The sequence below is a fragment of the Mobula birostris genome, chromosome 7 (assembly GCF_030028105.1).
Source record: "Mobula birostris isolate sMobBir1 chromosome 7, sMobBir1.hap1, whole genome shotgun sequence".
Lineage (NCBI taxonomy): Eukaryota > Metazoa > Chordata > Chondrichthyes > Myliobatiformes > Myliobatidae > Mobula > Mobula birostris.
In genome coordinates, this window is record NC_092376.1 from 18,373,391 (window position 1) to 18,390,577 (window position 17,187).

General features: G+C 41.6%; 1 protein-coding gene across 1 annotated transcript in view; it reads left to right on the top strand.

The window, feature by feature from the left end:
* The window catches only part of LOC140200666 (cytokine receptor-like factor 2), a 67,083-nt gene extending 55,049 nt beyond the window's left edge, over positions 1 to 12,034 (top strand). The window contains exons 9-10 of the mRNA XM_072264231.1: positions 4,554 to 4,638; positions 11,692 to 12,034. Coding sequence (XP_072120332.1) covers positions 4,554 to 4,638; positions 11,692 to 11,970 — 364 coding nt within the window. The 3' untranslated portion in view covers positions 11,971 to 12,034. The remainder of the gene's footprint in view (positions 1 to 4,553; positions 4,639 to 11,691) is intronic.
* The last annotated feature ends 5,153 nt before the right edge of the window (positions 12,035 to 17,187 follow it).

Here is a 17,187-nt window from a genome sequence, read left to right on the forward strand (position 1 = left end):
CCCTCTGTTCCACTGCACTCCTCAGTGCCTTACCATTAACCCTATATGTTCTACGTTGGTTTGTCCTTCCAACGCGCAATACCTCACACTTGTCAGTATTAAACTCCATCTGCCATTTTTTAGCCTATTTTTCCAGCTGGTCCAAGTCCCTCTGCAGGCTCTGAAAACCTTCCTCACTGTCTACTACACCTCCAATCAGCAAACTTGCTGATCCAATTTACCACATTATCATCCAGATCATTGATATAGATGACAAATAACAATGGACCCAGCACTGATTCCTGTGGCACACCACTAGTCACAGGCCTCCACTCAGAGAAGCAATTCTCTACCACCACTCTCTGGCTTCTTCCATCGAGTCAATGTCTAATCCAATTTACCACCTCTCCATGTATACCTAGCGACTGAATTTTCCTAACTAACCTCCCATGCGGGACCTTGTCAAAGGCCTTACTGAAGTCAATGTAGACAATATTCACTGCCTTCTCTTCATCCACTTTCCTGGTAACCTCCTGAAAAAACTCCAATAGATTGGTCAAACATGACCTACCACGCACAAAGCCATGTTGACTCTCCCTAATAAGTCCCTGTCTATCCAAATGCTTGTAGATTCTGTCTCTTAGTATTCCCTCCAATAACTTACCTACTACCGACGTTAAACTTATTGGCCTATAATTTCCCGGGTTGCTTCTCGATCCTTTTTTAAACAACGGAACAACATGAGCCACTCTCCAATCCTCCGGCACTTCACCTGTAGACAGCGACATTTTAAATATTTCAGCCAGGGCCCCTGCAATTTCAACACTAGTCTCCTTCAAGGTCCGAGGGAACACCCTGTCAGATCCCGGGGATTTATCCACTTTAATTTTCCTCAAGACAGAAAGGACCTCTTCCTTTTCGATCTGTACAGTTTCCATGATCTCACTACTTGTTTCCCTTAATTCCATAGACTTCATGCCAGTTTCCTTAGTAAACACAGACGAAAAAACCCATTTAAGATCTCCCCCATTTCCTTTGGTTCTGCACATAGCCGACCACTCTGATCTTCAAGAGGACCAATTTTATCCCTTACAATCTTTTTGCTCTTAATATACCTGTAAAAGCTCTTTGGATTATCCTTCACCTTGACTGCCAAGGCAACCTCATGTCTTCTTTTAGCCCTCCTGATTTCTTTCTTAAGTATTTTCTTGCACTTCTTATACTCCTCAAGCACCTTATTTACTCCCTGCTTCCTATACACGTCATACAACTCCCTCTTCTTCTTTATCAGAGTTGCAATATCCCTTGAGAACCAAGGTTCCTTATTCTTATTCACCTTGCCTTTAATCCTGACAGGAACATACAAATTCTGCACTCTCAAAATTTCTGCTTTGAAGGCTTCCCACCTACCGATCACATCCATGCCAGAGAACAACCTGTCCCAATCCACGCTTTTTAGATCCTTTCTCATTTCTTCAGATTTGGCCTTCTTCCAGTTAAGAACCTCAACCCTAGGACCAGATCTATCCTTGTGCATGATCAAGTTGAAACTAATGGTGTTATGATCACTGGAACCAAAGTGTTCCCCTACACACACTTCTGTCACTTGTCCTAACTCGTTTCCTAACAGGAGATCCAATATTGCATCCCCTCTAGTTGGTCCCTCTATATACTGATTTAGAAAACTTTCCTGAACACATTTTACAAACTCTAAACTATCTAGACCCCTAACAGTATGGGAGTCCCAATCAATATATGGAAAATTAAAATCCCCTACGACCACAACTTTATGTTTCCTGCAGTTGCCTGCTATCTCTCTGCAGATTTGCACTTCCAATTCTCTTTGACTATTGGGTGGTCTGTAATACAATCCCACTAATGTGGCCATACCTTTCCTGTTTCTCAGCTCCACCCACAAGGACTCAGTAGACAAGCCCTCTAATCTGTCCTGCCTGAGTACTGCTGTAATATTTTCCCTAACAAGCAATGCCACTCCCCCACCTTTCATTCCTCTGCCTCGATCACATCTGAAATATCAGAACCCTGGAATATTAAGCTGCCAGTCCTGCCCCTCCTGTAGCCAAGTTTCACTAATTGCTACAACGTCATAATTCCACGTGTCAATCCACGCCCTCAACTCATCCGTCTTCCCAGCAATACTCCTAGCATTGAAATATATACACCTCAGAAGATTTTTACCACCACTCACAACCTTTCTATTAGTGGATATGCTTGAACTTTTGACATCATTTATTTTCACCCCAGCCACACTGTCAGCTCTGGTACTGTGGTTCCCATCCCCCCTGCAAATCTAGTTTAAAGCCTCCCCAATAACATTAACAAACCTCCCTGAAAGGATATTGGGCCCCCTGTAGTTCAAGTGTAACCTGTCTCTCTTGTACAGGTCCCACCTGCCCCAGAAGAGGTCCCAATTATCCTGAAATCTGAAACCCTGCTCCCTACACCAGTTCCTCAGCCACTTGTTCATCCTCCAGAGCATTCTATTCCTACCCTCACTGGCACGTAGCACAGGTAGCGATCCTGAGATTACCATCCTCGAGGTCCTGCTTTTCAACTTCCTACCAAGCTCTCTATACTCACTGTCCAGGACGTCTTCACTCTTCCTTGTTATGTCATTGGTACCGATGTGCACCACGACATCTGGCTGATCACCCTCCCACTTCAGAATGTCATGCAATCGATCAGAGACATCCTTGACCCTGGCACCCGGGAGGCAACAAACCATCCTGGATTCTCTGTCACGACCACAGAACCTCCTATCTGCACCTCTAACTATCGAGTCCCCTATCACTACTGCTCTCCTCTTTTTCCCCCCTCCCTTCTGCACTGCAGAGCCAGACCCAGTGCCAGAGATCCGGCTACTGCAGCTAGTCCCAGGTAAGTCATCCCCCCCAACAGTATCCAATGCGGTATACTTGTTGTTGAGGGGAATGGCCACAGGGGAACCCTGCTCTGCCTGCCCTTTCCCCTTCCCTCGCCTGACAGTGACCCAATTTCCTGTCCTCTGCTCCTTTGGCGTAACTACCTCTCTGTAGCTGCTATCTATAATCTCCTCATTCTCCCGAATGATCCGCAGCCACAGCCTTCTTAGGGTGTTTCAAAGAGCTCACCTAAAAACTACTTAAACATTGACAGCATCTGGGTCTCCACCCCCCTCTGAAGGCAATATATTCCAAATTTCAATCACCCTCATGGCAAAAAATTAACAGCTGAAATCTGGTCTTGACCTTTGAATCTCCACAGCAAAAGCCATTGGGCCACAAATGGCAGGCTGGTCAACAAGGTTCAGTCACTCGGCATTCAAGATGAGGTGGTAAATTGGATTAGACAATGGCTTTATGGGAGAAGTCAGAGAGTGGTTGCCTCTCCGACTGGAGGCCTGTGACTAGTGGAGTTCTCCAAGGATCGGTGCTGGGTCCATAGTTGTCTGTCAACTATATCAATGATTTGGATAATGTGGTTAACTGGATCAGCAGATTTGCAGTGGACAGCGAGGAAGGCTATCATATCTTACAGAGGGATTTGGACCAGCTGGAAAAATGGGCTGAAAAATGGCAGATGGAATTTAATGTAGACAACTGTGAGGTGTTGCACTTTGGTAGGACCAGCCAGGCTAGGTCTTTACACAGTGAACGGTAGGACACTGAGGAGTGTGGTAAAGCAAAGGGATCTGGGAAAACAGGTCCATAATTCATTGACTGTGGCGTGATTGGTAGATAGTGTCACAAAGAAAGCTTTTGGCACATTGGCCTTCATAAATCAAAGTACTGAGTACAGGAGATGGGGTGTAGTGTTGATTTTGTATGAAATGTTGGTAAGGCCTAATTTGGAGTATTAATGGCAGTTTTGGTCATCTTCCTACAGGAAAGATGTAAATAAGGTTGAAAAACTGCATAGAAAAGTTACAAGGATGTTGTCTGTTCTGGAGGACAAATTGTGAGGAAAGTTTGAATGGATTAGAACTTTATTCCTTAGAGCGTAGACGATTGAGAGGAGATTTGATAGAGGTATACAAAAATGTGAGGTGTATAGAGAAGATAAACGCAAGCGGGTGAGAATTTTAAGGGGAACGTGACGGGAAGCTCTTTCATTCAAGGGGTTGTGACAGTGTGGAATGAGCTGCCAGCACAAGTGATGCATGCGAGCTTGATTTCAACGCTTAAGCAAAGTTTGGTTAGGTACATAGATGGTAGGGGTACACAGGAACATGGTCCCAGTGCAGGTCGATGGGATTAGGCCATTTAAATCGTTCTGCACAGACTAGATGGGCTGAAGGGCCTGTTTCTGTGTGTACTTTTCTATCACTTTATGACCGCAGACGTGTAACATGAATAAGTGAGAGTGGACACAATTACATATTCTCATGACATTTAAACATCTCCCATTTATTCTTTTCCATAGAGGGATAAACCTGCTGAGTTCTTCTAGCATTATGTGTGTTGCTCTGGGTTTCCAATATCTGCAATATCTCCTGCATTTGTAAACATTTTCTTTCTGTGTATACCAATAGCATCGGCCTCTGTATGTGAACTGATCATATTTTACTTCTTTAGGGTAAGGAATAGGCTTTTCCCAGGAATACCAGATCCAAAACGTTTATTCGTAGACCTATTTGATGATCACAATGGAAACTTCCAGGTAATATGAGAATTATTTTAAATTGTACTCTTTACATACAAGCCTTCTTTCCTGTCTACGGATGCTGTCTGGTGAGTTACATTATAAGAAACTCTGTCTGTTTGATAGGAATCGCTGTGGATGTGAAATTTTGCGGTTGTCATAGATAACTATGTACTAAAGGTCACTGAATATTACAGTAAAAATCTTAGATAGTAATCTGTTGAACAAGTGTTAGCTAATCTTTTTTTTTATTTTGCTTTCTAGCTATCTAAAGTATCAAAAGAGTGTCTAAATTGAGATTATAGCAAAGAAACTGGGCATTCACTCCAAATTGTCTACACCAGAGAACGTACTCCATACGAATCCCCTCCCAGTTCATTTATTTATGGAAACAGGCCCTTCCAGACCATGAGCCTGTGCTGCCCAGTTACACCCATGTAAACAATCTTTGGCATGTGAGAGCTATCCAAAGCACCCAGGGGAAACCTTGCAGACACAATGAGACTGTACAAACTCCTTATAGATAACGACAGGGTCATTGGCATTGTGACGGCATGGCACTAACTGCTAAGCTACCACGCCACCCAATTATTTCATCTCAGCATTTGGGATTCCTCACTATTCTCTTTACCCTTATATACTTAACATTCTTACATCTGAAAGCAATTAAGCGTTTAGTCTCAAAGTTCAAAGTAAGTTCATTATCGAAGTGCATATACGTCACCATATACAACCCAGAGATTCATTGTCTTGTGGGCATACTCAATATATCCAAAACAGAATAATAACTGTAATAGAATCAATGAAAGATCACTCAACTTGGGTGTTCAACCAGAGTACAGAAGACAAAAATCTGCGCAAGTACAGAAAGAGAGAAATAGTAATAACAAATAAATAAGCAATAAATATCAAGAATGTGAGATGAAGAGTCCTTGAAAGGGAGTCTGTTGATTGTGGGAACATTTCAATGATGGGACAAGTGAAGTTGAGTGAAGTTATCCCATTTGGTTAAAGAGACTGATGGCTGAGGGGTAATAACTGTTCCTGTACCTGGTGGTGTGAGTCCTAAAACTCGAGTGCCTTCTTCTTGATGGCAGCAGCGAGAAAAGTGCATGACCTGGGTGATGGAGTCTCTGATGATGGATAATGCTTTCCTGCATCATTGTTCTGTAAAGATGTGGTCAATGGCTGGGAGAGCTTTACCCATAATGAACTGGGCTGTATTCAATACTTTTTGTAGGATTTTTCACTCAAGGGTATTGGTGTTCCAATACCAGGCGGTGATGCATCTAGTCAACATGTTCTCCAGTACATATCTCTTGAGGTTTTTCAAAGTTTTAGACGCAATGCTGAACCTTTGCAAACTCTTAAGCAACTAGAGGCACTGTCATATTTTCTTCTTACGTGCTGGGCCTAGGACCAGTCCTCTGAAATAATAACACCGAGGAATTTAAAATTGCTGACCCTCTCCACCTTTGATCTTCTGATGAGTACTGGCTCGTTGATCTCTAGTTTCCTTCTCCTGAAGTCAATAATCAGTTCCTTTGTCTTGCTGACATTGAGTAAGAAGTGTTGTTATGACAACTCAGGCAGACTTTCATTCTCCTTTCTTTGTACTGGTTCATCACCTCCTTCGATTAGGCCTATGACAGTGATGTTGTCAGCAAATTGAAATATGGCATTGGAGCTGTGCTTAGCCACACATTTATAAGTGTAAAGAGAGTAGAGCAGGGGGCTAAGCACACAGCCTTGTTGTGTATCCACACTGATTGAGATCATGGAGGAGATGTTACCAATCTAAACCGACTGTGGTCTGCAAGAGAGGAAATCAAGGATCCAATTGCATAAGGAGATATTGAGGCCAAGGTCTTGGAGCTTATTGATTAGTTTTGAGGGGATGATGGTATTGAATGCTGAGCTGTAGTCAAAAAGGAGCATTCTGATGTATGCATCTTTGTTCTCCAGATATTCCAGGGTTGAGTTAAGAGCCAACGAGATGACATCTGCTGCTGACCTGTTGCTCCAGTAGGCAAACTGGATCCTTCTCAGGCAGAATTGATATGTTTTATTACCAACCTCTCAAAGGCCACAGTTTAAGAATAAGGGGTAAACAATTTAGAACGGAGTTGAGGAGAAACTTTTTCACACAGAGGGTTGTGGTTCTGTGGAATGCTCTGCCTCAGAAGGCAGTGGAGGCCAATTCTCTCGATTCTTTCAAAAAAAAGAGTTATATAGAGCTCTTAAAGATAGCAGAGAGAAGGGATATGGGGAGAAGACAGGAAAAAGGTACTGATTGTGGATTATCAACCACGATCACAGTGAATGGTGGTGCTGGCTCGAAGGGCTGAATGGCCTACTCCTGCACCTATTGTCTATTGTCTAAAACACTCCATCACTGTGGATGTAAGTGCTACTGAGTGACAGTCATTGAGGCAGGTCACCACACTTTTCTTGGGCACCAGTATAAATGAAGCTTGCTTGAAGAAGCTGAGTACCTCAGGCAGCTGAAGCGAGAGGTTAAAGTTCTCAGTGAACACTCCAGTCAGTTGATCAGCACAGGTCTTTAGTACTTGGCCAGGTACCTCATCTGGTCAGGATAATTTTCAGGAGTTCACCCTCCTGAAGGCTGCTCACACATCGGCCACTGAGTCTGAAATCATAGGATCATCAGGAGCTGTGGGAGTTTGTGATGCTTCCTCCATGTTCGGATCATCAAAGCAAGCATAGAAGGCATTGACCTCACCTAAAAGCGAAGCCCTGCTGTAGCCTATGTCACTTGATCTAACTTTATAAGAGGTGATAGTATTGAAGCCCCGCCACAACTGTCGAACATCCTCCATTGATTCAAGTTTATTCCAGAATTGCCACTTCGCCCATGAGTTGGCTTTCTGGAGGTCGCACCTGGACTTGTAAACTTTCATGGTCACCAGACTGGAATGCCTCTGATTCAGCTTTCAGCAGATTGCGGACCTCATAGTTCATCTAGGGCTTTTCAAAGCATCTTATAGTAGAGCAACACATTACAAATTCTGGAGGAAGTCAGCAGGTCAGGCAGCATCTATGGAAATGAATAACCAGTCAATGTTTTATGCCGAGACTTTTGGTCAGGACTGAATATGAAGGGGGAAGAAGCCAGAATAAGAAAGTGGGGGCAGGGGAAGGAGGTCAAATTAGATGATAGGTGAAGCCAGATGCAGGGGATGGTAGGAGGGTGGGAGAGGGAGGATAAAGTGAAAAGCTGGGAGGTGTTAGGTGAAAAAGGTGAAGAGCTGAAAGGAAGTTCCCCACATCTCACTTTGGATTTACTAGTATCGGACTTGAACACCCTACAAAGAATATAATAATAATAATAAATACTTTATTGATCCTGAGTGGGAAATTCTTTTACTACAGCAACAACATTTAAAAACACACTTAGCAGTGTGCAGATTTAACTAATAATAACGTGCAGAATAATAATATACACAATAATGATTTACCAATGTTCAATAATGTGCAAAATAATAAAACAGAGACTATTGTACAATGATGTTCTCCTGTCACACAGAGATGAACTGTTTCATATGCTTATTGCATTTAGAAGGAAAGAAATATGAGAATGGCTGAAAGGATCATTGAGGTCTCCTTACTATCTATCGGGGACATTTATCAGGAGAGCTGTGAACACAGGGCCCTTAATACTTTTAAGATTCCCACCCGTCCATTCAGCATCCTCTTTGACCTACCATCAGACAGGAGACTCTGATGCATAAAAACAAGAATGGTCAGGATAGGAAACCTGTTTCTTCCCTCAGGCTTTGAACTCCATGTCGCATCGTACTTGAAATTTCACTGGTTAATCTTTTTTATACCTTACAATATTTAATTTATCCACTTTAGGTTGTTTACTTATGCATAATTCATCTGTAGATTTTATCCTTCCCCTTTCAAAAGTTATTGCATGTTATGTGTGTTTCATGTACTCCTGTGCTTTACAGCCTGGTTTGGAAAACGTTGTCTCCTTCGACAGTTAATGGCAATAAACTTGACTTGACTTGACTAGTTACCATCCTAAAGATATGGATGAAGATTTCATTGACTAAACAACTGAGATTGAATCCAAAGAAGGTGGTATTCCATTGGTATTCCATTGTATTCCATTTGATGGTATTCATGGTATTCTGTGATGGATGTAAACAACTTTCCTTTTTAGGGAAATAAGTTAGGGGAGCAGGAAGAAGGGAATAGAGTGCATCTTAAATCAGGAACACGGAAAGAGGGTGAGGTGAAACCTAAACACCCACTGAGTCAAATGATCTCTCTCTGTGTTGGGAAACCTATGTAATCAGTCTGTTGATTATTTTTCTCAGTCTCCAATGTACAGTATGTTTGCAGTGGACTCAAGGGCGTGAGTTTTGCCTTGTCTACCTCTGCTTCTCTAAATATTATAAGCAATTTAATCTCATGTCAGCTTCCTCTGTCCTGAAGGAAATGACCACAACTTATCCACAATCTCATTAAATGTCTCCAAAATTAACTTATTTCCTCATGTTGAAACCTCTCTGTTCCTTGTCAATCCACTTTGCACCCTGTCAAATTTTTGTAATGCAATGCTCAGGTCAGTTTTAGCTCTAGCTTCACCAGTCTGTTTCCTTGTGCTGGGTGTTCACAAATATTTACTGATCATACTTACAAGTTGTGGCTAATTTGACCGCATTAACATTTGAGGACTCTTAATTGAACAGTTGTGTAGCATAAAATACTGGTTAAACTTTGACAAACTACTTTAGGTGCACAGTGGTTAGTATAAAGACTGGTTGCATCACAGCCTGGTATGGAAAAGCCTGTAGTGGACAGAGTCCAGTCCATCACAGGTAAAACTCTCCTCATCATCAATCACGTCTACGTGTGGGCTGTCGCTAGAAAGCAGCTCCCATCATCAAGGGCTCTCTCCATCCAGGTCAAGCTCTCTTCTCACTACTGCCATCAGGAAGGAGGTACAGGAGCCTTATGTTCCACACCGACAGGTTCAGAAACAATTATTACCCCTCAACCATCAGGCTTTACTTACCCCAACACTGAACTGATTCCACAAGCTAAGGACTTACTTTTACTGACTCTAAAACTCACGTTCTCAATATTATTTATTACTTATTAATCTAATATTATTATTTGTTCTTGTTGAATTTGCAGAATCAGTCATCTTTTGCACATTGGTTGTTTGCCTGTCTTTGTGTGTAGTTTTTCATTGATTCTATTGTGTTTCTTTGTGTTTCTGACTTCCGACAAGAAGATGGGTCTCAGGTTAATATATGATGACACATATGTACATTTATAATACATTTACTTGGAAATTTGAACTTTGAACTTAGTTTAACTTGAAATTTGAAATATATTCTTTTAATTCAAAACTGAAAGTTTATGTAGCCTAACTATGATCTGAAGGCACTTAACCAATGGTGCCATGGGATACCAATGGTTTTGGAGACAGTAGTTAACTGGAAATGCCATAAGAAAGGCCGTAGGTGATCTCTACAAGTTGAACACTTTCACACTTTAGTGAAGGGCGAAGTTGGTTCTAACAAATTCACAAAAGCAGGAAATTGAGGACCTGAGTTAGAAGGAAAGCTTGAAAAAGTTAAGACTTTCTTCCCTGAAGCATAGGAGAATGAGGGAAGATTCGATAGAGATATGCAAAATTATGAAGGGCATAGATGGAGTAATGCAAGCAGGCTTTTTAAACTAAGGCCGGGCAGGACAGGAACTAGAGGTCAGAGGCCAAAGGTGAAAGGCGAAATACTAAAACAACCTGAGGGGGTTCTTCATTTGGAGCATGGTGTAAGGTGGAACAAGCTGCCAGTGAAGTGGTGGATGCAGATTCAATTTCAACACTTCTAAGAGAAATTTGGATAAGTACATGGATGGGGAGGCATGGAGGGCTACAGCCCAGGTGTCAGTTGATGGGCTTAGGCAGAATAATAGTTCAGCATGGGCTCATGGGATGAAGAACCTGTTTCTGTGCTGTAGTATTCTATTAATCTACGACAAGATTCTATTAATCCTTTCATCATGCATGTTCATGGTTATAATATGGAACTGGGAACAGGCTCCAGTCATGAAGGCTAAGTTCATTCAGAGAGGCTGACCCAGCAGTATCTCACTAATATAGACCTCAGTTAATTCAGGGAGATTCGACAACTATCTTAGAGCAATAAAGAATTTAACCTGATTCATTCCTTGTGCGGACTGTTCGTTTGCAGAGCTCCTAATTGAGATCTCATTGAAACCTACTGAATATTTGAAAGACCTGGATAGAGTGGATAATGAGAGGATGTTTCCTATAGTGGGGAAATCTAGGACTAGAGGGAATAACCTCAGAATATAAGGGTGTCCATCACCTATATTTAGTAGAGAGATGAAGAGGAATTTCTTTAGCCAGAGTTCATTGCCACAGACATCTATGAAGGACAAGCCATTAGGTATATTTAAAGCTCTTGATTAGTAAGGCAGCAAAAGTTGCGGGGAGAAGGTAGGGGAATCAGGTTAAGTGGAGTACTTAGTTGGCCATGATGGAATCGTGAGAAGGACTTGATGGGACAAATGGTCTAATTCTGCTCCTACGTCTTATGGTCTTCAAGTTCTGGCTAATTTTACTCCCATTTCATCTGGAAATTTATTTCAATAGTATAAATAGGTAAAGGTAAAGTTCCTCCCTGCACCATTAGGCAACCTTGCCACTTCTTTAGTGTTTGTCTGTTTTACATCGCTTAGTTGTTAGCTCAATGCTCGACCCAGCACAGGTGGCACTCGTGCAAGAAGCTGGCTGGATTTGAACCTGGGACCTCTTGTTCCAAAGTCCAAGTGCAGGTGCCACGACACCATCAGCGCAGTTATTTCAATAGAATAGCTTCCCATTAGACACTGGTCAGCTATAGACAAGTTAATCTATCCCACAATTACCAATTGATATTTAGAATGGGATGAAGAAGCAGTAACAGTAATAGAATTCAGGCTCTTAGTTTTAGACACCTAACCTACTATGAATAAAGCATAATAATTAACATGTCAAAATAATGCTTCTGTTTACAAAAGGAATGGATTGGTGTTTCTAAGGATCTACATACAGACTGTCAATCAAATTGTACTCCGATTGAATGCCTAATTGAAGAGGATTCAGTGAGAGTGAACACAGAGTGCGAGGATTCCCCGGAGGACATAACTGAAAGAAATGAGCCAGCCCCAGAGACTATTAATGAATGTATTGAAAACTCAGAAGAGAATATACCAACCTCCCAGTTACTGGGTCCAAAGCCTGCTGCTATTGACATGTCCAAGTTTGTTGTGGATGGAAGCATATATATTAAGCTATGAAATGCAAGCTAAGGAATATGCCTTTTAACATAAGATACATGATAGATGTCAATAAGGAAGAAATTGAAACTCTAAAGTTAATATACATAGCTTGTAAAACTAATGTTTAAGAAAATATTTGCATTCATTGTGCATCACTAGGATGCCTGCTGTTGTTCTAAACACGAGTTAAACATTATTTCTGTAACTAAGATATTGGTTGTAAAATTCCTTGTGTAGTTTCTTCTTTAATGAAATTACCATACACAATCAGAAATAACCTTGTAACTGATTATCTAGATTATTAGCCATATTGGATGACACAAAATAACTTTTATTCTTATTGAAACAGAAAAATTTTCAAAACAAAAGCTATGTTACTTTTAGAGGATTAAATATTATTTCACTCATTCTCAAATGGGAACATTAGGACTGATGTTCTAAAATGTGGTCAAAAAGATAGATTAATTCAAAGACATAACTTTAAAGATAACTGGCAGGTTGAGTCGGTAGTAGGGAAGCCAAACAATGTTAGCACTCATTTCGAAAAGACTAGAACATAAAATAAGGATGTAATGGTGAGGCTTTATGAAGCATTAGTAAGATTGAGCTTGGAGAATTGTGAGCAGTTTTGGGCCCCTGATCTATGAATGGGTGTGCTGGCATCAGAGGGGATCCAGAGCATTATCTCGGAAATGAAAGGGTCATCTAATGAGGAGTGTTTAATGGCTTTGGGCCTGTAATCACTGGAGTTCAGGAGAATGAGGTGGGGGGATCTCATTGAAACCCACTGAATATTGAAAGGCCTAGACAGAGTAGACATGAAAAGGATGTTTCCTAGAGTGGGGGAATCTAGGATCAGAGGGCACAGCCTCAGAATAGAAGAAGATCCCTTTAGAACAGAGATAAGGAAGAAGGGTGGTCAATCTGCGGAATACATTGCCACAGATGGCTGTGGAGACTAAGTTATTGGGTATACTTAAAGCGGAGGTTTATGGGTTCTTGATTAGTAAGGGTGTCAAAGGTTAGAAGAAGGTAGGAGAATGGGATTGAGAGGGGTAATAAATCAGCCATGATGGAATAGCAAAGCATACTCAATGGGCCAAATGGCCTGATTATGCTCTTATGGTCTTACGTTCTTAAAGAATAATTTTCAAAAAGAAAATGATCTTTATCTACACAGTATATCACCTTTCACAACTTTGTGATCTTTATCTGTACATCTTAAAGTGACAACACTAAAGCAGCAAATACAGTGGTGAATTCACACAAACAGCAATGTATAAGCAGATGAACTATTTTAGTGATGTTAAAAGATACATGTTGCTTGATTCATCTGCTCATCCCTGAAAACCATGGGATCTTTAATTCCAAACTGAGACTGTAGATGGAGCCTCAGTTTAATAACTAAATCCAAAAACACAAACCTCCTACAGTGAATCATTGTACTTGATGCTTCCTAACAGCCAGCATTGCGAAAGATCCTTTACCCCAACTCATCCATGCCATGCTTCTGTAGTGAGATACGAACTCACTACCTTTTGATACAAAGTTGGTTAGCTTTACCTGTGGTAATTTGAAAGTATGAGGATGAACTATTTATTTTTGATGGACTCTAGATCATGGTCTCTTTGGGGGGTTTGCTATTCCTTAAATGGTGGATGGTGAGGGGGTTGATGCTTTTAGTTGGAATAAGTGGGAGGCAGAGGGGGAGGGGAGGGTTGATGCTTTGTTGTGAGTGACAGGGAGGGGGGCGCTTAAGGGATCTACATTTTTCTGTCATTCTTCGGGGCTTTTTTCTGTTTCATGGATGTCTGCAAAGAGTAAGAATTTCAGATTGTATATCGTGCATTCTCTGATATTAAATGAAACCATTGAACTATTGATTAATCATAAAGAAATATTATTTAATGACACTGCTGGTCTGACCTAAACCAATCAAAACATCTCAAGAAATTTCATGTGGTTTAATTTTACAATATGTTACTGAGATTTGCAAAACATGACAGAGATTGTCATGAACATGAAAATGCTGAATTAGATATTATGGTTGATGCCTGAGGTGTTTGCCTAATAAATAATTAAAGTAAATTTAATATCGAAGTACGTATTTGTCACCATATGCTACTCTGAGATTTATTGAGATACAATGTGGAATAGGCCCTTCAGGCCCTTCCAGCCATGTTACCCAGCAATCCCCCGACAATTTACCCAGCAATTTGACACAGGACAGCTTACAATGACCAATTAACCTACTGACGGTATGCTTTTAGACTGTGGGAGGAAACTGGAGCACCTAGAGGACACCCACACATACAATGCCTTACAGGCAGCAGCAAGAACTGAACTTGAGTTGTCTGTATTTAAAATGTTGTGCTCACCACTATGCTACCATACCACCCCACAGTATCTCGCAGGCCTTCACAGCAGAACAAAGGAATACAGTTATCTCAATGAAAAATGACACACAATCAAACACGGACAAACAACCAATGTGCAAAACAAGATGTACCGTGCAAATGCAAAAGAAGCAAATAGTTAATGAATAAATAATACTGAGAACATGAGTTGTCGAATCCATAGGTTGTGGTATCAGTGCATTGTTGAAGTGAGTGAAGTAAACCAGGCTGATTCAGGAGCCTGGGTTCTTGTCTACGTCACAACAGCAATGGCGTGTGACTTCAGTAAGGTGGCTTTATAGAGACAAGCATTACTTGATGAAATCTAAAAGATAACAACCTTAGAAGCGTTGACTAAAACTTTGTGAAGGAGGAAGCTTTTCGATAAGGGGTTTCCAGTAAATTCACACAGTTCACAGAGACAGATAGTGTTGAGGAAGCGGGGACTCTGCAGAGGGGCTTATAGCGCCTTGAATAAGTATTCAGTCCCAACCCTTTGTTCACATAAGTGAGTATTACAACAAAGCTTTTTGATCAATTTAACTGAGAATTTTTATTTGTGAATCACATGCTCACGTTTTTCACTATAGAACCCAGAAAAACAGGGAGAATTGTAAAGTATAAAAGCTAAAAATTCAAAAACTAAACTGTCAGCAATTCAAAAGTATTCATTCCCCTTTTGTACAGTACTTAGTTGAGCCACCTCTTGCAGCTAGTAGTCTTTTTGGATGAGTCTTCTATTAGTTTGGCACAATGTGTTGGAGCAAGATTTCTCCATTCTTCCTTGCAGAATTGCTTAAGCTCTGCCTGGTTAGTGGGGAGCAGTTGTGAACAGCAATCTTGAATTGTGCTAGAGATAGTCTATCAGGTTAAGGTCAGGACTCTGACTGGGCCATTCAAGGGCATCAATTTTCCTCATTTGAAACCACGTCATGGTTGTTCAGGCAGTGTGACTTGGTCTCTGTCCTGCAGAAGGACAAACTTCCTCCCCAGTTTAAGCTTTCTGACAGAAGTGAGCAGGTTAACACCCCAGATCTCTCTGGATTTAGCAGCATTCATCTTTCCATCAATCCTGCCCAGATTTCTGGTCCCTGCTGCTGAAAAATATCCTCACAGCATGATGCTGCTTCCACCATACTTCACTGTAGGGATGGTGTTACTTGGCTGATTTGCAGTATTGGATTTATGCATATCCTTGCATGTAAAGGCTTTGCAAAGAGTCACATAGAAGATAGTATAAGGATGTGGAAGAAGGTCTTGTGGTCAGATAAGACTTCAGTCTCAACAGTAAGCAGTACGTGTGGTGTAAATCAAATCACGTAGGTGAGGTGAAGGATCTCATTAAAACCTATCAAATATTGATCTCTGGAAATCCTTGCCATGTATGGCTGTGAAGGCAAAGTAATTGGGTCTATTTAAAGTGGAAGTTAATAGATTCTTAATTAATCAAGGAGTCAAAGACAATGGAGAGAAGTCAGGAGAATGGGGTTGAGAGGGATAGTAAACCATTCGTGATGGAATGACAGAGCAAATTCAAAGAGCCCAGTAGCCTAATTCTACTCCTATGTCTTATGATCTTATGGTTTTGATCATTTAATTTATTTTAGAAGTTGGTTTAGCAACAACGCTCACCAGCATCCAAGTGAAAAAGTTTTTTTAATTATCTGTCCCCTTATTTTGTGATCTCAAAACTGGGTTCCTATCACCCCAAAACACGAGGAAATCTGCAGATGCTGGAAATTCAAGCAACACACACAAAAAAAAATGCTGGTGAATGCAGCAGGCCAGGCAGCATCTATAGGAAGCAGTACAGTCGACGTTTCAGGCTGAGACCCTTTGTCAGGACTAACTGAAAGGCGAGATAGTAAGAGATTTGAAAGTGGGAGGGGGAGGGGGAGGGATGGAGCTAAGAGCTGGAAAGTTGATTGGCAAAAGGGATACGAGGCTGGAGAAGGGAGAGGATCATGGGACGGGAGGCCTAGGGAGAAAGAAAGGGGGAGGGGGGAAAGCCCAGAGGATGGGCAAGGGGTGTAGTGAGACGGACAGAGGGAGCGAAAAGAGAGAGAGAAAAAAAGGGGGAGAAAAAATAATAAATAAATACATAAATAATTAAGAGATAGGGTACAGGGGGAGGTGGGGCATTAACGGAAGTTTGAGAAGTCAATGTTCATGCCAGCAGGTTGGAGGCTACCCAGACAGAATATAAGGTGTTGTTCCTCCAACCTGAGAGTGGCTTCATCTTGACAGTAGAGGAGACCTATCCACTCCTTGCCCATCCTCTGGGCTCCCCTCCTCCTTTCTTTCTCCTTAGGCCTCCTCTCCCATGATCCTCTCCCTTCTCCAGCCTCGTACTCCTTTTGCCAATCACCTGACCAGCTCTTGGCTCCATCCCTCCCCCTCCTGTCTTCTCCTATCATTTTGGATCTCCCCCTCCCCCTCCCACTTTCAAATCTCTTACTAGCTCTTCCTTCAGTTAGGCCTGACGAAGGGTCTCGGCCCGAAATGTCGACTGTACCTCTTCCCATAGATGCTGCCTGACCTGCTGCGTTCAGCAGCATTTTTTTTTTGTGTGTCTTCCTATCACCCCAACTGAGGAAATGTCAACACTGCATCTATCCTGTCAGGTTCTGTAAGGATATTGTAAGTTTAAACAAGTCATTCCACTAAATTCAAGGGAATGCATACTGATCTGTTAATCTACTTAACAGGGGTAGCACGGTAACGTAGTGGTTAGCATAATAGCTACAGTGCAAGCGCCTCGGTTCAACTTGTCACATTTGTACACTGTCAATCTCGGAACCCAAGTGCAGACTCTCCGATGTACAGAGAGCGACGAGCG